The sequence below is a fragment of the Macrobrachium nipponense genome, chromosome 4 (genome assembly GCF_015104395.2).
Source record: "Macrobrachium nipponense isolate FS-2020 chromosome 4, ASM1510439v2, whole genome shotgun sequence".
Taxonomy (NCBI): domain Eukaryota; kingdom Metazoa; phylum Arthropoda; class Malacostraca; order Decapoda; family Palaemonidae; genus Macrobrachium; species Macrobrachium nipponense.
This window is the reverse complement of record NC_061100.1, coordinates 61247135-61273104: the sequence shown is the minus strand read 5'-3', so window position 1 is coordinate 61273104 and position 25970 is coordinate 61247135. Positions and strand designations below refer to the sequence as shown.

At 37.8% G+C, this 25970-nt stretch overlaps 1 protein-coding gene across 1 annotated transcript; it reads left to right on the top strand.

Moving 5' to 3' along the window:
* On the top strand, window positions 1–20141 carry LOC135211377 (ralA-binding protein 1-like). The gene is made up of 2 exons (XM_064244690.1): window positions 1–438; window positions 20109–20141. Exons 1-2 carry the CDS (start codon window positions 1–3, stop codon window positions 20139–20141), a joined length of 471 nt encoding a protein of 156 aa, XP_064100760.1.
* Window positions 20142–25970: the final 5829 nt, after the last annotated feature.

Here is a 25970-nt window from a genome sequence, read left to right as displayed (position 1 = left end):
ATGGTGGAAACAAATAACCTCACACGGATCTGGGATGCGATCAAAGGAGTGCAGGGATCAATAGACAATTGCACAGATAGCCACCAGACTCCTACGAATGCGGTATCCAGTTTTTCCTCGCCTCCCAGCAACACGGAAGTGCCTCCATCTCCTATAGACCATTCCAAGGGGACTGTTGGTCTCCCAACCTCTTCTCCCTCCCCAGTGCCTCCGGTAGAAGATATATCTCCGGTGACGATTACTAGCTCTCCTAATCCTCCCCACCCTATCTCTTTCCCCCAACCCCCCTTCGTAGATGCAGATGAAAGTGATCATGAGGGGTCTGGCGGCTGGCAGATACAAACAAGCAAAAAGAAGAGAAGAACCTCTTGTTTGGCCTCTGGACCGGAGCCCAACATTCATGTTTCACCTCGCCCAACACATGAGAAGAGATGTCACGTAGTAATTCACAATCTGCGCTCATCGGTGACGCTAAACGCCATAGTGGAGAGAGTCAAGTTTCTCACTGGCTCTGACCCACTTATCTCTCACGAACTCCCATGCAGGATTAAACATAGAGTGGCTTACAGGATTACCTGCCTATTTCAACACCTCGGCGTTCTTAAAGGCGAGAATTTCGGTCCTAATATATTAGTTTCAAGATATAAATTATTCCAGGATCAACCACCCCCAGGGGAACTTACTGACACTCCAACCAGGGTCATTTCCACTGCGAGTGCCAGTCAACCCCCCACGGCGAGTGACTGCCCACTCCCCCTGGCTAACCCCCCATCCACCCAAATGATCAGCGCATTCATCTCCCATCTTCGTGAGTAGCCATGGATACATTAAACATAATCTCTTGGAATATTTTCGGCCTCAAGCGGAACATTCCTCTCCTGAACATGTTCTGCAAAAACTTCAAAGGCATCATTGCATTGCAAGAAACGCTCCTCTGGCCACATGACCTTGCCATCTGCGATTCAATTCATGAAGACTTCAGAACCTTCTCGACTTCATCGATGCAAGTTACAGATCATATCATAGCCGGTTGCCCAAAAGGGGGCCTTTCTTCCCTGTGGCACAAATCATTAGACAATATGATAAAGGTGATGACCTACAGGAGTGACAGATTGCTGGGGCTTCAAGTGACAGTAGGGAACTCTAAAATCCTTATTATTAATGTTTATATGCCATGGGAAAATAACAATAATTTTGATCATTACTGCATGATCCTAGGGGAGTTGCACAGTATTATTCATGATTCCCCTGCTGATCATATTTGTATAATCGGGGACCTTAATTCTCACCCCACAAAACAATTTTACAATGAACTTACTCACTTCTGTCAAAATCATGCTCTCCAAATTAGCAATGTAATGCTCCTCCCTCCCTCCTCCTATTCATATGTACATAATAGAGCAGACGCTATTACAACCTCCTGGCTGGACCTCTGCATCACATCTCCACAATTCATGATTCTATTATGACCTGCAATATTCGCCATGATCTTGCAACGGGCTACGATCACATCCCATTACAGGTGTCATTCAATACCCCATCCCTCCCTACCGTGAACCCCCTTACTGTTCGCCCACCAGCAGTAATCTGGGATTTTAAAAACCAACAGAAAACCAGATACTTTAGGGCGACCACGGAAACCAGGTTGCGGTCAATAGTTCAACCGGCAGACACCTTACTTTGTACGAACACAAATCGTAGAAATGACCACCACAGGAGGGATCTGAATGAATTCTATTCAAACATAATCTCCGCTATGCTTGCTTCGGGCAGAACTGCCTACAGATTTCATCAAGGTAATTCTCGTAATATACTGGATGGAATGACTTGGTTAAAGATCTGTATACATTCTCACGAGAAATGTTTTTACTGTGGAAGCAAAATGATAGCCCAGGGAAGGGCACACTGCATTACTAATGAGACAGGCGAGAGCACAGTTCAAACTTGCTCTTAAGCCACTGCAGGTAAATGAAAAACAACTAAGAGCCGATGCAACTGTCTAAGAAAACTTAGAATCTGGTGATTATCTTCGTCTTTGGAAAGATATCCAGTCCTTAAATCCCAAAACTAAAAAGCTATCACAGAGAGTAGGGGAAGCAGTCGGAGACGAAGCTATCGCAAATATGTGGGGTGATCACTTCAACAATATCCTGAATTGCATAAATGATCAAGATTCCCGAAGGGATGTAGATATCCTCCTTACTGACAACATTCAATTTCATTTTGCAGACCGTATTACGCCAGGTAACATCAGCGATGCCATAAACAGCCTACCTAATAATAAATCGCCCGGCTGTGATGGTCTTCCTGCAGAGGCCTTCAAATTCTGCCATCCGATAATTTAAATTTTGCTAGCTGCCCTATTCAATGCGTGCATAATTCACCGGTTTCTTCCAGACTCCCTACTCTTAGTCCATTTGATACCATTAATCAAAAACAAGCTAAAGGATGAGCTGACCCCTGGCAACTACCAGCCGATTGCAATCACAATGATCGCATCGAAGATACTTGAGTCTGTTTCTTTCTAGTGAAACGTCTCCCCTTTCTACACACCACTGACAACCAGTTCGGGTTTTAAAGCAAACCACTCAACCGACACCTGCATCTACATACTGAAAGAATTGCTGAAGCTACTACCTATCATCAGCCTCTCCTGTTTTCCTTTGGTTTTGTAGATGTGAGAAAAGCATTTGACAGAGTAAACTACCTGAAGCTCTTCCTGAAGCTGCATAAAAGGGGCTCACCCCTGTACCTAATTGGCATTTTGCATTGCTGGTTCTCCACACAGCAATTCTGTGTCAAATGGGGTAACGTATTATCTTACACCTTCGGCTCCCTAAACGGGCTTCGGCAAGGGGGCATTCTCTCTCCATACCTGTTTAATACGTACACAGATGCCTTGAATGTCAAACTGAACTCACTCCCAATCGGATGCACCGTCAATGAAACAACTATAAACAACCTCTGTTACGCCGACGATATGGTTCTGATTTCCCCATCAGTTCAAGGTCTCTAACGACTCATCGACACTTGTTGCCAATATGCAGAGGAATTTGATATAATCTACAATGAAACCAAGACCCAGTGCATGTCGCTGCTCCCGAGATCGCTTAAGCATATTGCAGAACCACAAATTCTCCTCGGAAACCATCGGCTGGAATTTGTGCACGAATTTCCGTATTCGGGTCACATTATCACAGACGACCTAAAAGATACGGCAGACATTGAACAGAGGCAGTCGTAAACTATGTGCAGCTGGCAACATGATTGCAAGGAGGTTTGCCTTCTGTCACCGAGAAGTGAAACTGCTGCTCTTCCGCTCGTACTGCTACAGTATCTATGGGTGTTCCCTCTGGACGAACTATACAAGAGAGACCATGAGACGTATCACTGTTGTGAACAATGACATTCTGAGACGCCTAGCAAACACTCCCCGCTACCACTCCGCCACACAGATGTTCATAGAAAACCACCTGGACAATTTAAAAATCATTGTTAGGTGAACAATGTCCAGTCTGGTAACCCGAGTGAGAAACAGCAGCAAACGCCGCATACAAAGCATCCTAAGGAGTGAAGCAAGACGATCTAAATTGTGGGAAAGATGGGAAAATGAGGCCTTTGTCCCTAAAGGACTTTAATCTCGGTATTGGCAGATGTCATCTGCAGTTTTTGTTATTATTACATTATTGCTGATATTTTAATTTTTCATTATTACTGTGATTACTATCAAGTTAGTTTTTTTTTTTTACATTCAATTTTTGTATTTAGCCCTCTGGACCTGACTACTGTAACCACCTAAGGTCTCTAGTTGAAATTTAAGTTATATAATCTGTGCACCAACTGTTATTACTCTCAATGCATATCTTTTTTTTCTCACCAATATTATTACTGTTATTACCAGTATTATGATTACTAGCTTTTATGCTACCTCAGCTATTTTGTGGATAAGTGCCGATTATTCCTTTTCTTTTTCTATTTTATCATGTCTCATGTATCTAGATTGTGTATATTACTGTCTGTATTTTGTATATTCAATGTATATGGCCCTGAGCTGAAATAAAGCATATTATTATTATTATCATTATTATTATCATTATTATTACTTTGGTGAATTATTTTTCTTAGTGGACATAATACGTTTACCTTAAATCCTCTTTTGAAAATAATTTGTGAAGATTACCAAAGGTACATACTTTTAGTTTTTGCTCACACGAGGTAGGCCACCACTAGTCAGTTTTCGTTCCCAAAAGAATCTTTGAGTAGAGCCAATTCCTTGCAGATTATCCAAAATAAAATCTTCACCCTGGCTTGCCCTGTGACAATACGTACATACACACACACACTATATATATATATATAAATATATCTATCTATATATATATATATATATATATATATATATATATATATATTGTATATATATATATTTATATATATATATATATATATATATATATATATATATATATATATATATATTGTGTGTGTGTCTGGGCGTATTGTAACATACGGACCCAGGGTGTAAGATTTTACCTTGAAAACGAAAACTGACTAGTGGTGGCCTACCTCGTGTGAGCAGAAAAGAAAAGTATGTACCTTTAGTAAATCTCCACAAATTACTTTCAAAAGAGGATTGAAGATAAACATATGTTAACTTAGAAAAATAATTCACTAAAGTAATCAGAAGAATCATAAAATTACAGGAGCTGTCACTGGATATGTGACACTGTATCACTATTGAATTATGTACAGTATCAAGAATGTGTCGATGGGTTGCAAGCAAAACACTAAATCTAGTGAGTAAACATGGTGTACAAAACAAGATAAAACTCTTAAGACTAAATATGTAAGGTGGAGCAGTGTAAGCAAAGATTTCTCCACTTAGATCTAGAAAACATGTCCCGAAGATTGGCAGTGGCAATTATGTTGTGTGGCACTGTTGAACTACAGAAGACAGCACACAACGGGAATGTCTACACAAATCTACACAAATCTACAAAGCAGGCAACGTTGTAACACACGGGATAACCATGGGAAGCTTTCATAACATATCAATGCTTAAATAGAAAATGCAAAATATGAAAAAATATAATTAGCATACTATCATTAAAGATAAGAACTAAAACCAGAAGCAGCCCTTTGATATATGTATTAGCAAATTTGTATAAAGACGTCATATGAGAAAGAGAGGTAGTACATGATCACTTGAAGTCAAGATCACAACTAACCCCTGAGCGCCCGTTTCCTTGATCTTAGATAGTCTAAAAGTTTCCATTAGTGAATTTATGGGCTAAATCGATGGCGTGTAATACTGATGCTCACCATGAATTGGTCCATCCTCCACCCAAAATCTGTTATTGCTACTCATATGAGGGGGGTCCGTCCATTAAGGGTTAAGGCTGGTGTCTTAATTGGATTTGGGAGCGATGATGGTTGTGATGGGTATTTGACAGATAATAAATCTATATGACAGATCATTAAAGTGGCATATATTCGTACTTGAGATATCGCTATGGAAAAAGGGGGACAAAAGGAGACAGACGATGAGTCAAAATATCTGAAAAGTCGCAACAATGATTTTTGCTTGTACTCTGCTTTTCCCAAAATCAAATCCTCCATTTTTCCTATGTATATATATATATGTACCTTACTTGTGTGTATATATATTATAATATATATATATATATTATATATATATATATATATAATATATATAGATATATATATATATATATATGATACAGGAGAAATAAAATATTAAAGCTTGATTTCATTTCGAGTTAATGTGTAATTATAGCAGTAATCCGTAATGGAAGTTTTGTTCATTATCCCCACACAATTCCGCAATAATTATATCAAAAGTCATATTAATCAATACGGATATTTAATAGGGGGCATTATTCTCTGTAAAATAGACATAAAAAAGTTGGTAAAGTAAATACATTATCCCAAAATGAATATAAATAGTTTGATAAGGCTTTTTTCTTACTAATGTTAATAAATCCAGCACGTATATTATTTCAGTTGAGAACAAACCGGTTTAGCAAAAAGGTTTTCTGCTCAATAATTCAACAGTTAAATGTTTTTCTATTAAATGTTGTCGAATCTATCAGAAAAAAAGTTTTTTCCAGACATTTAAAACAATACCATATAAGATGTGGCAAAAATACTGAATTCATCTAATTGGAACGTAATTAATTTATGAATGTCAACATGCTATCAGTTCTCAGAATCAGCAAGCAGGACCACAAGAACAAGATGATATCAAATAAATAGCTTTTCATGTGATAAGTTTGGTGATTTAGTCTCTTACTGACTCCCCTTTAAATTTAAACAAACGTAATGTGATTGCGTACTGGAATATTCATAAAGGTTCGGTTCGTGTTGCTTCATTGCTTTATATTTCAACGTTAAGTTCTCTTTCAGAAATGTTACTGATACTGAGATACAGCGTTTTGATATAGGAATGTTACAATAGGCTTCGGCAGATAAAGCGTTTCTGTCTCTGGTCTTTGATGTGTAATAACACCTGTTAGTGTTGGGGTACTTTCTTAAAAATCTCATACTCCTGCATAGGTCTACGCAAGCTATTTAAAAATTCTCTAACCTCGCCCAGACAACTCCAAGAAATAAATGCAGGTTTTGGATTTTTTATTTAACATAGAGTAACCGATTGCATGCACTTCGTTCCCAACGCGCTAACATTCATTTTCTGATTTAAACAATAAAATAAAAACAAAAAATGCCTTGGAATGGTTTTTCTTGCTAATATTTTTCTGAAATATGGAAACATTTCCCTAAGGACAAAATTTAATATAATTTCTCCAATTTTTTTTCTCTGCTGAAAAATAAACTCTATTTATGTGACACCATCCCAAGTTTGTTCAGTCAGTTATTCATACCGTTGATAAGCTCCTGTGCTGTTATTGGTTTTTACCTTAGGTACGTTCCGATTTCAGTGACAAGGATTTACGGGCTTCGGCAAGGGGGCATTCTCTCTCCATGCCTGTTTAATAAGTACACAGATGCCTTGAATGTCAAACTGAACTCACTCCCAATCGGATGCACTGTCAATGAAACAACTATAAACAACCTCTGTTACACCGACGATATGGTTCTGATTTCCCCATCAGTGCAAGGTCTCCAACGACTCATCGACACTTGCCGCCAATATGCAGAGGAATATGAAATAATCTACAACGAAACCAAGACCCATTGCATGTCGCTGCTCCCGAGACCGCTTAGCATATTGCAGAACCACAAATTTTCCTCGGAAACCATCAGCTTAAATTTACGCGCAAATTTCCATATTTGGGTCACATTATCACCGTCGACCTAAAAGATACGGCAGACATTGAACAGAGGCGTCATAAACTATGTGCAACTGGCAACATGATTGCAAGGAGGTTTGCCTTCTGTCACCGAGACGTGAAACTGCTGCTCTTCCGCTCGCACTGCTACAGTATCTATGGGTGTTCCCTATGGACGAACTATACCCGAGAGACCATAAGACGTATCACTGTTGTGCACAATGACATTCTGAGTCGCCTAGCAAACACTCCCCGCTACCACTCCGCCACACAGATGTTCATAAAAACCAAAAACCACCTTGGATAATTTTAAATCATTATAATCCGAACAATGTCCAGTCTGGTAAACCGTGTCCGAAACAGCAGCAACTCGCTCATACAAGCATCCTAAGGAGTGAAGCAAGATGAAGATTTAAATTGTGGGAAAGATGGGGAAATGAGGCCTTTGTCCCCTAAAGGACTTAATCTCTGTATTGGCAAGATGTCATCTGCAGATTTTGTCATTATTATATTTATTGCTGATATTTTAATTTTTCATTATTACTGTGATTACTATCAAGTTAAAGTTTTTTTACATTCAATTTTTCGTATTTAGCCCTCTGGACCTGACTACTGTAACCACCTAAGGTCTCTAGTTGAAATTTAAGTTATATAATCTGTGCACTAACTAGTTAGCTCTCAATGCATTTTTTTTCACAAATATTAATACTGTTATTACCAGTATTATGATTGCTATCTTTTATGCTACCTCAGCTATTTTGTGGAAAAGTGCCGATTATTCATTTTTTTATCATGTTGTCTCATGCATCTAGATTGTGTATGCTACTTGTCCGTATTTTGTACATTTCCATGTATAAGGCCCTGGGCTGAAATAAAGGATATTATTTTTTTTTTTTTTTTTTTTGCTCTATCACAGTCCTCCAATTCGACTGGGTGGTATTTATAGTGTGGGGTTTCCGGGTTGCATCCTGCCCTCCTTAGGAGTCCATCCCGTTTCTTACTATGTGTGCCTTTTCTAGGATCACACTCTTCTGCATGAGTCCTGGAGCTACTTCAGCGTCTAGTTTTTCTAGATTCCTTTTCAGGGATCTTGGGATCGTGCCTAGTGCTCCTATGATTATGGGTACGATTCCACTGGCATATCCCATATCCTTCTTATTTCTATTTCAGATCTTGATACTTATCCATTTTTTCCCTCTCTTTTTTCTTTCAACTCTGGTGTCCCATGGTATTGCGACATCAATGAGTGATACTTTCTTCTTGACTTTGTCAATCAACGTCACGTCTGGTCTGTTTGCACTTATCACCCTATCCGTTCTGATACCATAGTCCTCCAGAGGATCTTTGCGTGATCGTTTTCTATCACTCCCTCAGGTTGGTGCTCCGTACCACTATTACTGCAAGGTAGCTGATGTTTTTTGCACAGGCTCCAGTGGAGGGCTTTTGCCACTGAATCATGCCTCTTTGTACTGGTTCTGTGCAAGTGCCGGGCATTCGCTTGCTATGTGGTTTATGGTTTCATTTTTCGTATTGCACTTCCTACATATGGGAGAGATGTTATTTCCGTCTAACGTTCTTTGAATATATCTGGTTCTTAGGGCCTGATCTTTGTGCCGCTGTTATCATTCCTTCAGTTTCCTTCTTTAGCTCTCCCCTCTGTACCCATTGCCATGTGTCATCGCTGGCTAGTTCTTTAGTCTGTCCTCATGTATTGTCCGTGCATTGGTTTGTTGTGCCAGTCCTCTGTTCTGTCTGTCATTCTCCTGTCTGTATATTTCTGGGTCTTCGTCTACTTTTATTAGTCCTTCTTCCCATGCACTCTTTAGCCACTCGTCTTCACTATTATTATTATTATTATTATTATTATTATTATTATTATTATTATTATTATTATATTATATGTAAAACGGATTTATTTTGGCTATGTAACCTCTTAGCTAACATTAATTATAACAGCGTAATTTTCTAGTTTTCTTCGTTTAAGTCTATTGTTGTTGTAAAATAAATATGTAAAAACGATAGTATACAGGTAATAAAAAACATCGTCTATTCTAGACCCGTGTATCGCACAATTGGACCCTAAATACATTTAGAAAATCATGAAGGAACATATCGTTCCCAGGGTCGGGGTGTGCCGTCTCGGCCATCTCATATATTATTACTATAATTTTTGACAATATAAAACCACTGTAGCATTTACAAAGTGAAGCGACGAGCGCTCTCCCTCCCCTCTCTCTCTCTCTCTCTCTGAACTGCAAGTTCTAATGGCCCCATTATTATCGAAATAATTACATTCAGTCTCGAGATTCCAAGTTCTTCCCAAGTGGGTGTGCTGTTAACAACGTCTTTCTGGAATATCGAAACTTATTACAAGTTGTTAGTTGGTCGAACTTAACTGGTAAAGGATATTAATGCTTCTCTATTCAGTTACTTCCTCCAGGACTCCAAATTTCGATCAAGTATTTCTTCCTCTCTGCATACAATATGCTGTTCTTTTCTTTGAGCCACTTTCAGATTATTCGTCTAGCTACTAGAACTTATACTGGTAAGTTCAATTCCTTTCCAATATTATATAATATATATATATATATATATATATAGTATATATATATATATATATATATATATATATATATATATATATATATATATCAGTTAGCCTGTCCGCTTATTTGGACAATGGCAGCGCGTTAGTTTATCCGAAATCGGTTGACTGGAATCGACATTTGCATTTGGTTAAAACAGCCTTCACTCGTGGCGGCTCGTCAGTAGGCACTATGGGCCTGCAGCACCCCCATAGATTTCATATATGCACAAAACTAGGAATATATACGTGAATATGAGATAAAGGTTATTATCATTACCTTGGTTTCTGTAACTAAAAAAAAGCAAATGAATTGAACAATATGTGGAAACTGCTGGAGCAAGTTTCTCATTTTTGATGGCACGGTGATACTGTGGTAGCCAGCCAGCGGGTAAAAAGGGTGAAGGGAGTACTGCGTTGCCCTGCCCTCTCGAGTAGTGTTTCGTCTAACTGTTGGAGGGGGAAGGTGTGTTATGAAATTCATCAAAGCTTGATATGTACTGTTAGGGCCATAGTGATAAAATTAGTGACGATACCGATGATATGTAATGCAGAACAATCAGCTAAGTAGCAAGTTGCAGCAAATGGAAAAAAATGATAACCACAAGAATGTCAATGATACTAAAATTCAAAATAGCTTTCGCCTTCCTTCCTCAGGGCGAGAGAGGAGAGACAAAGGGGAGAGAGAGAGTGTGTGTGTGTGTGTGTGTATCTGGGTGTTCTTTTGTTTTATATAAGCCTACGATTATTCTGTCTTACTGTCATACTCAGTTTTGATTTTAAGTATCTTAATATATATATATATATACTATATATATATATATATATATATATATATATATATATATATATATATATATCGAGCTACAATGTCCTTTAATATCTAATTCGCTCTACCTCGGAATTAATATATTTTCATATATGCTTAACCGAAGGGGAATTTTTTCTCGATAATAGACTTGCCTGGATCGGGGCGCGATCCCAGGATCCTTTCAAATCCAGGAACGTCAGTGAGCTTTTACCTACTACTACCTACCGCGGTAGTGTAGTAGGTAAAAGCTTCACTGACGTTCTGGATTTGAAAGGATCCTGGGATTGCGCCCCGATCCAGGCAAGTCTATTATCGAGAAAAAATTCCCCTTCGGTTAAGCATATATGAAATATATTAATTCCGAGGTAGAGCGAATTAGATATTAAAGGACATTGTAGCTCGATATATGTATATGAATCACGGAAAAGTGATATGACATATATATATATATATATATATATATATATATATATATATATATATATATATATATATATATACATACATAACATATATATATATATATATATATATATATATATATATATATATATATATATATATATATATATATTAGTTTTTATTCATTTTGATGGTTTAATTATTTTTTTTACATAACCTCATATTCTCATAATTTTCTGTCAGTTCGTCCATCAGTCTCTCCGCTGCCAAAATCTACTGTTTTGAATTTTACAATTTTGATATATGTTGACACTTTTTCAGTTTTGTTTACAGTTTCAAATTTGATTAGGGCAATCCTCCATTAGTATCAGTCATAGTTCAAGAAAAATAGACACTTAGTAAACTTAAGTGAAGTTTTCGTTATTGTTTATAGTATGTTATATGTAGAATGTGTGTTTATGCAGTTAATATCAAGGATTTAAACAAAAAATTAACTGCACCCCCTATAAATGATAGCCACGAGCCGCCACTGTAACTTTATAAAACGGTTTCTGTTAAGCAGAGATATTTGAAATTGTATTGTTGTTTCTGTTAAATACTGACGTTGTTATATTATATGTTATCATATGTTGAAGAGAGTACAGAATTTATTTCAAAAAAATTAACTGTTTTTATGTCTTTTGGAAACCTAAGTTTAATACCAACTTTAGAATGCACAAGGTTTTTCAGAAATGAATGCACAATCTTTTGATCTTCGATGTACAAATGCAACGATCAGCCTTTTTCCTGGTAAATCTATTCATTAATCTCTCTCTCTCTCATCTCTCTCTCTCTCTCTCTCTCTCTCTCTCTCTCTCTCTCTCTCTCAAGCTCCACCTCTGTCTGTTTACCTCATCTGTCTACCCCAGATATTTCCTAAGAAGTGTAATGTTCCCTACGAGACAAGAATGATGACTTACTTTGAATCGCCGTAGGAAGCTGGACCGGAGATTGTGCATCAAGCAGGACTCTCATTTTTCAGGATTTGTGAGAAATAATTGAAAGGTAATTTGAGGGAAAGAATACAAATAAGGCTGGTAATTTCATTAGCTAAGTGAGGAATTTCAAGAAGGCTCACGGAAATTACGAGGAGACATTATGTGAAGGCTATGATGATTACAGTTACACTTGGGTGATAACAATTTTCTAAGAGGGCTCGTCATTCACTCGAAATGACTTAATCCTCTTGTAATATTTGGTTTGCAAGTGAAATTCATTTAGAAACACTGCAGTTTTATGAATGAAGAGGAGGGTGGAAATGATAAAGAAACGAGATGGGTGACATCAAAGAAAAATATGGCCAAATCCTTCTTTCTCTCCCTCTAAACTGTGTTCAAAAATGATCCTTCTCGTGACACTGAAAGTTAGATCTATTATTTTACTTTGAAATTTAATCTATTTCTTGTTTTCATTTATCTTTGCGTATTCAATGCTTATTTGTCCATTCCTTATGCTTACTTTTTTTCAAAGTAATGTTTTGATAACAACAAAAACGTGGAAATGAACCCTTTTCTATAAATGGATATCTGAAAATTAAGAATCCATGTTATATGCATCATCTAATGACTGATGGTCACACATATCGTCGATTTCCATGGCTTTCCTTTACATTGTTGGGGAGGAGGGTGCGGCGGTGGTGGCGGGAGAGAGAGAGAAAAGAGAGAGAGAGAGAGAGAGAGGTGTAAGAGTGGGGGGTGACGGGTCTGCGTGAGGTGACTTAACAAAGACCCCCTTTAAATACGTTGACGTCAACATATTACGAAATTGCCTTTGGATAAACCAAGTCGCTGGTTGGGAAGAAAAGAGCACGTCTCCTTTTAGGCCCTAATGAGACCAGGGAGCGAAGGTGCCAGTGGAAACTGAAATGAAGCTCCCTTTCACAGACTTCCTCGTTGCTGTGCACTATAATGTTACTGAGTCAGAAAACTACAGCACCCCATAGGATATTAACTTGTCAATTGTCAATGATGAGCTGACTGTTCTTCCTATCAATGCATCCTATTATGAGATTACTATGGCTTAGCCTCCCTGTATATATATATATATATATATATATATATATATATATATATATATATATATATATATATATATATATATATATATATATACATATACTATATGTGTGTGTGTAGAATCTACTGGTCACCTTTTTTACCAGATACGCGACCTCTTTGTGATTGTATGAGACCTGGGTTCATTTCGGACCGCGGACATCACAATATCTTCAAAAATTTCTTTGAACTAGGTTATTCAGGCTTTGTAGACACAAGCGTATCCCCAAAAAAGAGCAAAAAATTCAAGAAGTTTAAGATGGTATTGTGGCTATTACAGTTGCATATATATATATATATATATATATATATATATATATATATATATATATACATACAAATATATATATATATATAATATATATATATATATATTATAATAATATATAGATCTATGTGTGTGTGGTGTGTGTGTGTGTGTGTGTAGGTGTTTGTATTTAATAATTTATAATAGATCTATATATTATTATATATTATATATAATATATATGTGTGTGTGTGTGTGTGTGTGTGTGTGTAGTGTTTGTATATAATGTATATATATATATATATATATATATATATATATATATATATATATATATATATATGCTTCAGGGGGTACCATGATACACGAGTAGAAGGCCATAGTTTATTATAAAATAACGTTTCGCACACAAATCTCGGTGCATCATCAGTCTGTGAACATTAAAAGTAAATACATTATAAAAAGGAATTCACAAAATTACAAGCTAATTAAAAATTAATGCTTTAAAAAGAAAAGCAGAAGTTAGAAGTTAAAATTTTTAAAACACTGTAAGAAGAGAGAGAGAGAACCAAGACACCAGCCAGCCAAGGCTAAAGACGAAAAAGGAATGGCAAAACCGGACGTCCCAAACAAAAAGTCAGCTATGCCAAATACAGAGGTGAAGCCGTGGTGTTACTGTTCAAAGAGGGAACTAAGCTTTTAATAAGTAGTGACCCCAGAGTAGTTAGATGATCTGGGTCCTTTGTATATCTAATAATAGTGAAGTGCTGTTTCAAGACCTCTATTTTGCATATAGCAGCATGATTTTTAATCTTAGAAAACTCTGGTTGTTTAAGTCTCTGGCCTGTACGAAAACTGAAACCCATCTCACTTGCAATAGCCTACAAGTAGATCCGATGTAGGAGCCCGGACATCCAGGGCATGTGAATTTATATGCAGCATTAGATCTCATGGAGGACTCCAAGCGATCTTTACAGCTGAAAAAAGAACCTATCCTGCATGGATTATTAGAAATAAGTTTTAACTGAAGACAAGCAATTTCTTGTTCAATGATCTGTGTCAGTTTACGTGAGAATTTAGTATGAAACACAAAAGGGATGTAAGCAAAGAGCAGTTTCTTAGGAACATCAAAGTTGGGCAATGGTGGTTGGAGAAATTTGGTTAAAAGTTTGTTGATAATTCTAAGGACTATGTCTTTTGGATAGGAATTTTTCTGGAAAAAAAAATCATTAAAAATTCTGTTTCATTATGGAAAGTTGGCCGACTACTGAGACACCGATATCCAGCTGTTACCTTGAAGTCCGACTTCACGCAGACCGGAGAAGGCGACCCTTCGGCTTGAGAAAGCGAAATGTGACTTGGATTTTCTTCAATATTGCGAATTGAATGATGTCGTCCCGAAGTTCGTTAGATTCAGGCTCTACAGATCAACCCTATGCAACACCGAATTCTACAAAGAAGCATTGAAGACCTTACCTAGCAATGAAATTAACACCAAGAATTCGTCCATCCGAAGACTTACATCAACGGTCGAACAACTTAATTAAGGAAACACTTTTTGCTGATTTATCGCTCTTGGGTCGATTATTGTACCAAAGACTCTTTCATAAATTTGTCAATGATTTTATCGCATCTGTATGTGAACGTCATCAAAAAAAGAAAAATTCAAAAGCTAGGCGCTGTCATTCCTGATTTTTATTAAAGAAATTACTGCATTTTTAACATTTCCAATTACATTTTATCTAAGAGAGACGAGTTCTTACCTTCGTTTGGTTTAGGTTTTTGTTTACCTTCTTATTCCTATCCAAAAGACATAGTCCTTAGAATTATCAACAAACTTTTAACCAAATTTCTTATAGACCGAACTATGCCAGATTTTTCCTTCCGTTTGAGGTGCTGTTTCAAAGACTTATTAAACTTGATGTGGTAAAGAATACAGGTAACTTACAACAGAAACTGTCGGCTCTGACACATAAAACTTATTCCAATTTAAGAACAACCTGACACCATTTTTTAGAAAAAATGATTTAGAGATACGCTTGGCCCTGAAAAAACGAGATGACATAGTGATTTGCAAGCCTGACAAGGCAAGGGAGTAGTTATACTGAACAAGAATGATTATGTCGGCAAAATTGAAACATTTTAACTGACACTACCAAATTCCAATGCCATGGTGAGCCTAACTTTCTGGATATATATAAACGAGAAGATAGAATTAATACATTCCTAAGTAAAATAAAAAATGATAATATAGATGATGCGACCTATCAAAGATTTTTTGTTACTGGTTCATACTTTAGCATTTTACATGAACTACCAAAAATAAATAAGCCAAATACCACTGTTAGACCTATTATGGCCGCCTACAATAGCCCATCGTTCTCGATCTCCAAGTATTTAGCTAGTTTACTCTCTGAATTTAGTATTAATGAATATACATTAAAAAAACGGGTACGAATTTCAACAACAAATTATCAACCAAGATGGTGACTACTTCATGGTTAGTTACGATGTTGAATCACTTTTCACTGATGTACCATTAAACGAAACAATTGATATTTTAAACAAGATTTTTATCAGGAATGATACTCTCTTTTATGGTTTTAATAGGGCTATTTTTAAACAATTTCTGGAACTTGTGCAAGACTCCCTGTTTGTTTTTAACCAGCAACTATATTCGCAGGTCGACGAAGTTGCTAAGGGATCCCCTCTATGTCCCATTTTAGCAAATTTTTTTTTATGTCTGACTTAGAAACAAAATTTTTAAATCAATGTGAGTCTTCTCTTAAACCAGCATACTGCAGGAGATATGTAGACGACACTTTTGTTCTTTTTAAGTACCCTTGGCAAAGCACATAGTTTCTAGATATATTAAAAATCAACACCCAAATATTTAGTTTACGATGGAGGTTGAGAGCAGAGACAGTTTACCATTTCTCGATATTAATATTACAAGAAGCAATTCTGAATTCACCACAGCTGTCTATAGAAAAAAGACCTATACAGGTTTAGCTAACAACTATTGCAGTTCATGCCAAAGAACCTTTAAATTAACACCATTTATACTCTTGTTCATAGAACATTAAAATATTCGTATAGCTGGTCAACTTTCCATAAGGAAATAGAATTTTTAACAAGTTTTTTCAGAAAAATTCTTATCCAAAAGACATAGTCCTTAGAATTATCAATAAACTTTTAACCAAATTTCTCCAACCACCATTGCCCAACTTTGATGTTCCTAAGAAACTGCTCTTTGCTTACATCCCTTTTGTGTTTCATACTAAATTCTCACGTAAACTGACACAGATCATTGAACAAGAAATTGCTTGTCTTCAGTTAAAACTTATTTCTAATAATCCATGCAGGATAGGTTCTTTTTTCAGCTGTAAAGATCGCTTGGAGTCCTCCATGAGATCTGATGCTGCATATAAATTCACATGCCCTGGATGTCCGGGCTCCTACATCGGATCTACTTGTAGGCTATTGCAAGTGAGATGGGTTTCAGTTTTCGTACTGGCCAGAGACTTAAACAACCAGAGTTTTCTAAGATTAAAAATCATGCTGCTATATGCAAAATAGAGGTCTTGAAACAGCACTTCACTATTATTAGATATACAAAGGACCCAGATCATCTAACTACTCTGGGGTCACTACTTATTAAAAGGTTAGTTCCCTCTTTGAACAGTAACACCATGGCTTCACCTCGGTATTTGGCATAGCTGACTTTTTGTTTGGGACGTCCGGTTTTGCCATTCCTTTTTCGTCTTTAGCCTTGGCTGGTTGGTGTCTTTCTTGGTTCTCTCTCCTTACAGAGTTTTAAAAAATTTTAACTTTTAACTTCTGCTTCTCTTTTTAAAGCATTAATTTTTAATTAGCTTGTAATTTTGTGAATTTCTTTTTATAATGTAATTAGAATTTGGACACTCAGTGGGTTAGGTTAGGTTAAGGGACTTAGAATTTTTTCACTCATTCATATTATCCTAAGAGTTTTTCATAAGCCAACTTGGGGTTCTTTTCTGAACTAGAGCGAAATATTTGGTGATTTCCCGTGGGTCGTTAATGGTCTATGTAAGTGAGGTTAAGATAAAGGCTACCTTATGGGGTTTCGGGAATCTTGATCATTTATGCAATTCAGGATATTGTTAAAGTGATCACCCCACATACTTGCGATAGCCTCGTCTCCAACTGCTTCCCCAACTCTCAGTGATAGCTTTTTAGTTTTGGGATTTAAGGACTGGATATCTTTCCAAAGACGAGGATAATCACCAGATTCTAAGCTTCTAGACTGCGCCGGCTCATTTGAGTGTTCTTAATTACACGAGTTCGCGAAAGTGAATAACATACAGGTTGAAAAGAATGCAGGTTTAATACATACCTCCCTATCTGGTCTTAATGAAGCACACAGGTGACACTCGAGTCATTATTAAAATGAATGCACCTTCCATTCTGGTCAGTGATGATGATTGAAATCTGTTCTAGAATGTTCGTGTTCAGCGCTTTATATATCATATTGTGTATCCCCTTCCCTTTGCTGTTCTCTAATGTAAAACAATCCAATATGTTTACTAGTTTCCCTCCAAAAACAGTCGTTTGAACAATATCGGTGTACACATACATATAATCTACACCGCAATTAGCGGGTAAGGAAGGAATCAACTGAGAAAGACGTGCATTCACCGCATTGGGGCCGTAAACTTTGTACGCATTTATATTTTTAAAACCCAGCAATCTGGCCGCTTTATTACTGAATTTGACTGACACATTTAATGTCCCCCACCTCAATCTTCCCCCTCTTAACAAGAGGAATAATAATTCTCCTGCTGTCTTCATCCCAACCAAATAAATCGTTACTGTTGAAAAAGTTTTTGTATTCTGTCAAAATATACTTTTAAATGTTCAAAAATATCCTTGTTAAGCGCCCTCACCAGTCTTTTCATGTCCCCCGCTAACACAGCCTTCGTCAGTCTATAGATATAGGCGTCCAACGTAAAACAGTCCAGGATATTTACCATTTTATCACCTAGTGGTGAGGGTTGAATAATGTTGGAATATAAGTAAAAATAATCGATACTGTGATCACCGAGATAGGGAGTTTTGGAGTGGTGATTTCTCAACACTGCCACACCATGTATTGCACTCCTATGTTAAACCCCAATAAATGCACAGCCCTAACACTAAACTTTACAACAACTGAAACAACTCCTTCTACTTTCGCAACCTTGTCATTCACGTATGTGAGGCTCATCCTCTTCAAATCTTCATTCCATGAAAATAGCCCTTCCCTACACATAACACCCCGAATGTATGCACCGTAAAACGTTTCCAGTTGTTTTGAAATGTCTGTATTGAGTGCTCTAGTCAATCTATTCATATCTGCCACTAATAAGCCAACAGCGGGAACATATGTGAATGCGCATGAACAAGTTGTTGAACTTTGATTTAAGGTGACTTTTAATTGAAGTGTGAAATCTTCATCTTCTGGTGTGGTGGCGTAGTATTTGTTTGGGAGTGTAACCCCTATGACACCCAATTCATATTCTACCTCTTTTGATAGAGTTATGGGAGTGGCCAACCTGTTTATAAATTTACATGGCCGGTTTTCAAGAAATAAACTTAGGCACATCCCGCTATTCACATACAATGTAATCGCTACACATACTGAACACACAATGATGGTAATACACATTACTGAGGTCATATATACCATACATCTTAGAAGGGATGAATAAAAAGTATAAAAAATTAATTGTTTTTATTATACGAATTAATGAAACATACATATATACACATGTACATGTACAGGTTGGCAAACATTTTTTTTTTTTTTTTTTTTTTGTTTTTTTTTCACATAAGCGGGTCACACGGTTATGCTCTGTTCAACCCCAATGCTTAATATCTCCGTGTCTGTCACTTCCAAATGCCACAATTTGGAAAATGAATCCTTCAACCGCACAACTCCCACACACTTCTCTTCCATGAAGGATAAAACTGACTCCTTGGCAACTATACATGTGACCTTTCCATGGCATGTCATCTCCTCGCCAAAGGAGATAATCACAGATAGGTATTGGCTTAACCAGACACAGTTCACGTGACCACTTTGTTCTATCCCTGCGGGGAATAGGATATATTTCACATGTTCACGCGATACTTTTTTTAATTGAATTTTTAAACTCTTCAATGCTGAATTGTATCTCATTTCTCTCATATCATTCCGCAACCTTTCCACATGGTCTACACCCTATATTGTAAACTTATTGCCTCCAAGGGTGTACCAATTCCATATTGGGTTAACAACATGAAAATGATGGGAAAGGTTCTTCAGCATTGAACGTATTCTCTCCCTCAGGTACTGTCAGAATGGTGGTGCCTTCTCTCCCAGTGATGGAATGAAGCGTACGAGTCTGGCTCTGTTGTAACAGTGACCCACAATGTCAGCATGGGATAAACCCTCACGATGTCTTCAACTAATCCATAATTTTGACATTTTACACACTTAGTGGGTACAACCAGGCAGCACTCCTTTTTATTGAACTTGGTCTCAGATAAACTCCCCAAAACCAGCTTGCAGGGTGAAGAAGCCATCTCGAACACCGAATGGGAGTGTGCACATCAACACTCAGTGAGCCTAAATGCGCTGATGCACTCTTAAACTTACCAGGGTTCCCACGTCCTCTCCTCTCCACCACCGTGATTCAGGCTAAGCTTCGCCCTGCTTCAAAACTTTATTGGACAGGTTCATCTCTGATAATTTTGCAATACACCTATACAACTGCTCCCTTCGGAAGTTTATCAAACCCGCAGGGTTGAACGGGTCCACCTCTGATATTTTCTTGATTCATCAATACGGCAGCCAAACATCCCCCTTTCTTTGCTACCCTGTTCTTTATTGTTCTGCTACCTCCTTTCTTAGCCAAATTGTGCCATGCTTCTATCTGCCTTTTTATAGTGGTATTTCTCACCATCAATTCCCTAATACCTCCATGTTCGATTAAATAATTATAACTGGGTATGTTGCTATTATCCATCCTCTTATTTGGTTGAAATTCTCTAGACACATCTAAAATGTTATATCCGTTAAGTGGGTAGGACAGGTCTCCTTCTTCATTCCACTCAATTGCAGATGATTAACTAAGGCTGTTACATACGGTATCTGATGATCTTTGAACAATATAGGAACAACACTAGTCAGGTCAGGATTTACTCTTTTGCAGGTAACTGCGGTTGAGCATTCAAAATTAGCAGCTCTCCCTTCTTCGCAAGGTCATTCCTAACGGGAGGTAAAGGAGATGGAGGTGTAAATGTTTTAGCATTCATGGGAAAATTCGCGCTTCTCTGCACATCAAGAGGAATGTATGTATCACCCGCACCTGTGTTTACCCTACCTTCCCCACTGCTGTCTTCACTGCCTGCATTCATGCTGTTAACATTATTATTATTATTATTACTATTGTAATCGCTATTGACACTATGGTTATTAACGTTGTTGTTATTGTTATTGCTGATGCTGTTACCACAAGTTTCCCAACCTTTTGTTAACCTCTCATACATGATGGCCGGCATAACGTAGAACTCCTTCATTTTTTTTATTTTCATTTTTAAAAAGACTTCCTATCAAACTGGCTGCTAAAGGAAGTGATACGGACAGAATAGCACCACCATTGCGACTCTTCAATATGTTTTTCTTCGCTAATGTTGTCATTTTCAAGGATACTTGATGGATTTCCCTCTTACACCTTCTGAGCTTTTTAATAAGGGTTCTTTCTCTGGTCAGATTACTGTGAAGAAATTTTTTTTTAAATTTGGATATGGTAGTGATATATGCTCTGCTTAATGTGGGAATTACTCTACTCCTCTCAGAGGGGGACAAAGGGGAGGTGAATGAAATAAAACTTGTTTTTACTCATTAAAGCTTCCTTTTTACAACTCATGTCCATGCAATTTGGGATTTGTCGACCCACGAATTGAATTGAGCAGGCTAACCCTTCTAATTAACATAATATTGCATTCTATTGCCTCTCCTCCTACTCCCTAAGATGGCAATGTCATAGGTTTCAAGCAAATCGGTAGGTATTAATTTTTCTCTGTAGAATGTACCTTTTATTTCTTCTCCCACTAAATCTTCTAAGATGTAAACTGTAGGATTTTGCAGAGTGATGAGCTTCTTGATTTTAAAAATTTCTAGAGTGTTTTGAACTGTGTATCCTCTCCTGAAACCAGGGTTCCGGTTTTCATCAGCTATGCGTATGGTGTCTCCAACTCTCAAGATTGAACTGATGCGGCCCATTGTTGGAAAGGCATTTTTATACATTCTCGAGAACTGACTTTTAATGTCCGCTTTAGTCTTCATCGCATGTACCTCCCTGGGCATCTGCCCATTCCCTAAACTCTTGTATGGTGAGTTGTTATAGCTCTTGACTATGTCCTGTAGAATGTCGATATATTTCAATGTGTTCTTGTCTGTATATTCAGTTTTTAATGGTTCTTATCACCCTTTCAGCTATATAAGTTTTAATTTCCCACGAGTAGATGCTATATAACAACACGTTCCTACTTTTTAGATATTTCCTCACATGTTTATTATAACGTTCCCTACCTTCGTCACTGTTCAGACAGGACAGTCCTGAAAAATTGCTAGATTTTAGAAACATTTTAGAGCATCGCAGACTGTGACACTGTCTTTCTTTTTCAGAGGGAGGATGCATAAATACCTCCAAAATTGGTCGATGAAGATTAGCAGATATTTATAACCTTCATTGTGTGGAGCGAGTTTTGACATGGCTGCCAGATCTGTGCTGGCCACCGCTCAAGGTTTGGAAGATATTATTTTCCTCCTAAGGAAACGTTTGTATGTGGTTTTATGTAGGGGGTATGATGGCTGGCCCCATAAAAAAAACCTGTGACATCTGCTCTAGTTATGTTCCTGTCCTCCTTCACTGCTTTGAGTAGTGCATTCACACTGCTAAAACAGCAAAGTTGCTTCACATTCTCATATAAATTCCTGAGCAGTTGGAACTTTTATTCAGTCATATTTGTACATGATTTGGTATTCAGTCTCTCCGACGATATTCGTTCTGAGCTGTAACAGTTCGGGTGTTGATAGAGCGAAGTCCACTATAGATAACCATACCGATAATGTGTTAAAGCTCTTTTGTATATGTCCGAAATTTCTGCACGGTTCTTCATGAGGATATAATGGGAGAAATTGAGACTGATGTCCCCGCTGAATTTACCCAAGTGGAACATGTTCTGGATTATGAAAATCACTGATATGCCCAAATGCCGTCCTGCAGTGAATGTCTGTGTGACGAATTTCTTGTCACTGGCTTCGAGAAAACAGTCATCCAGTACAAATAATAGACCTTTACCATCCCCCATTCCTCTTTCTTTGTAATCAAATGGGTTTAGTATCTCTGGATACTTTGAATTTAGGACTTATGGTGTGATGTCTTTCCAGAGGGTGTTCACTCACCCCAAATATAAAATACAGTGAAAGTTGGCCTCATACATTTCAATTATGTTCTGACACAGGATCGATTTTGCACTGTTGCTGAAACCTGCTATGATAATTCGTGCAGGAACAGCAAATAGGTTTAAGATTTTCCCTAGAAGGAACCCGTTTCCATGGTTACACTTAAAACGCTACTGAGCAGATGCGACGTTTACCTGAGCGTTATATATGGGTGAGGTTGTAGAGAAATGAATTTGATTGTGCAATGAATTTAGTTCGTCGTAATTCTTTTTATATACAGGTGAGGGTTGTAGATAAATTAATCTGATTGTGCAACGGTTTTATTCGTCATAATTTTTTTACATACATTCACAATAATTTAAACTATAAATTCATACATAAATTTGTATATGCAGGAACACATTTTAGCAAGTGACACATCTACTCAGGCTGAGCCGACTTTTCTTAGCAGGGGGAGGAAACATCAACTTCCCTCAAGAATTTGCGAGGCAGTTATTGGACACTGCTGCTGCTGCTGCTTAACCTCCAATTTGCTGTCCACTCTCCAACTTTTGGAACAACCTTTTATCTTGGGGAAGCAGTGTGAAGGAGTGGGGAGTTGAAAGTCATAAGATGGGGCGAAGGCCACAGCTGGTGGTGGTGGCGGTGGTGGGGGTGTCAGGATCTCCTCATCTTCTTCTTCTCCTTCGTCAACTCTTTCCGCTCCCCCAGCTCGTTCATTCACCAGGAACTGAGGGTGACCGTAAGCAAGGAATTTATAAGGGGTGATATAACACCTCTTATCTTCTAAAGGACATAGAACTACCTTCCTCTGTTGGGTGTGACACATCATTCCTCCCACCATCTGCAAATTGTGAACTGTGTTGTAAGTGATCTCATTATTCTCAATTACATCTCGGCATTGGCTATGACTAATAGTCTTTTGGCGACATCTTTGAATCCCCTTCAAAGTGTTACATCGACTGTTTTGCATTTCATATGATTAAACTTTGGGTTTTACACCAATGAACTCTCTGATAAGTTCGACGCCTGTTTCAACTTTGATGAGTCCAAGTTCCCCCTTGCTCGTGCCATTATACACTTCATGAGTTTTGGGAAAGTTGCTCAAATCCAAATAAGGTTAAAGCACATACTTCAATTTGCATCCGAGGTTGTCTGTTTCCAGGAAGATCAAACTGTCAGTGTCAGTGTACAGGAGCTCAACTCTATCACCATACAGTTTTTGAAGGACATCATAACAGATCTTGTACATCATGTCCTTAGCCAGGTCCAGTATGCTGAACCCGACATAGATCGCGGATTCTGCTGTAGTCTCTCTGCAGTGATTCACAATCTAACATTGATTGTTTAACCTTTCAAAGGACTTGTATATGTGCTTAGACCCATTTCTAAGTAGTGAGGGTTTATCGGTGGTGAAAACAGTCCTGATGGAATAGTTCAAAGGGTTTATAATGGTCACACCAAAAAGAACGTTCATCAAGATTTTGATGGTGTTCCTCTTGTCAGGGTCTGATTCTTTCGCTCTCCTCTCTACATTCTCTGTGATGTATTCCCTTAGATAAAATCCTTGTTTGAACTTGTAAATTTTTCTTATCACATTGACTTCTAGACCGAGTCTTATTAATGTTTGCAAGAGGGAAAGGCAAATTAAGTGGTTTTGCATTGGCAGGTGTGTGTCTACCAGTCTGACATTTTTTTTAGGAGCTTCACATTAAACTTTTCCAATAGGATTTTAGTGTAAGGGGATAGATCCTGGAAGGTTACGTTCATGTGATGTATAGCTAGAGGGAACTCATCCGTCCTGAGAGCGACATCATCCCTAACCTTCTTAGTATCGAGGAGGATAAAATAACCGTGTTCTCCCTGCTAATTGATGGATGTGATATCGCTGGCAGTAAACCTCTCTAGTTCGGTGGGGGAGAGCTCCATTATTTCATCTAAAGGCATTTTATATCTCCTCATCAACATAGGATAAAGACTGGTAAAATTGATGTACAGTATATATGATTGTCGGTTCACCAGCTTTAAATTGTGGGTTTAACTCAGGGGTTTTTTGATATGGCGTGCCTTTGGACTAGACTGCAGAAACCGCCTCTGATGTTGCAAATTAGGGGGAGGCACGTTCGCAAAGTGTGGAGAAAAGCTTCTAGTGAGAGGGAGGTAGATGTTAAATAGTAAACTGGGTCCAGTCCAAACTGTGTATAAGCAGCCTTCCTCCAAGCTAAGTAAACATCCCCCAATAATCCCACGTCCATGAGAAGGTATAAAAGGGTGTAATCCAGTAAGTTAAAAGAGTTTGCAGCGTTCCAAGCTTTGCAGACTTGTTCATATCCTTCACAGGGTATGCTTTCCCCTGTCAGCGAGGAATTGAAACACATTTCAAAAGCTTTCTGCTTGACATGACTCAACGCGAGACTGGAAAGAGATCCTCTGATCATGTGGGCACTATCTATCAATCTGATGTTGCCAGTTTTAAGCGAATAAAATGTGCCTCCATCACGTTTCAAGATTTCGAAGTTATGCTTGACGGCTGCTTCTTTCAAGATGAATGTGGCATCGTGAGACTAATTGTGTACTAACACTGGTAGGGCTCTGTCTGTATATTTCAAATTAAAATTACACTGCCTGTATAGTGCGCACACATAGTTGTCTGTCGGTATGTGGTGCACGTGATGCCACACTTCGATAGTGTTATCGGTGAACTCAATTTTTCAACTTTTGCAGTGTGTAGCCTGTTCAAAATGGCGGGTTGTTTCAGAGGTCATGCTGATTTTGTGTGCCATCATAATCTCATGTATCCTGGCCTAGTCTTTGGCTATTTTTATCAGAAAATCATTGATGCAATTTTCACCTACACCTACTCTGTGCGTACAGTATTCATCACTTCTGCCATCGACGATTGCGTAGCAATATGCATACGCTTTCTGCTTCGACACAACTCTCTGGTCTTCATCCGCGTCAGGCTGTCTGTTGTACACTTTAAAGTCTAAGAAGGCAATGTGCAAGGTTTTATTTGTGCTTTCACTTTTTCAAACTGTTTAATTTGGTCAG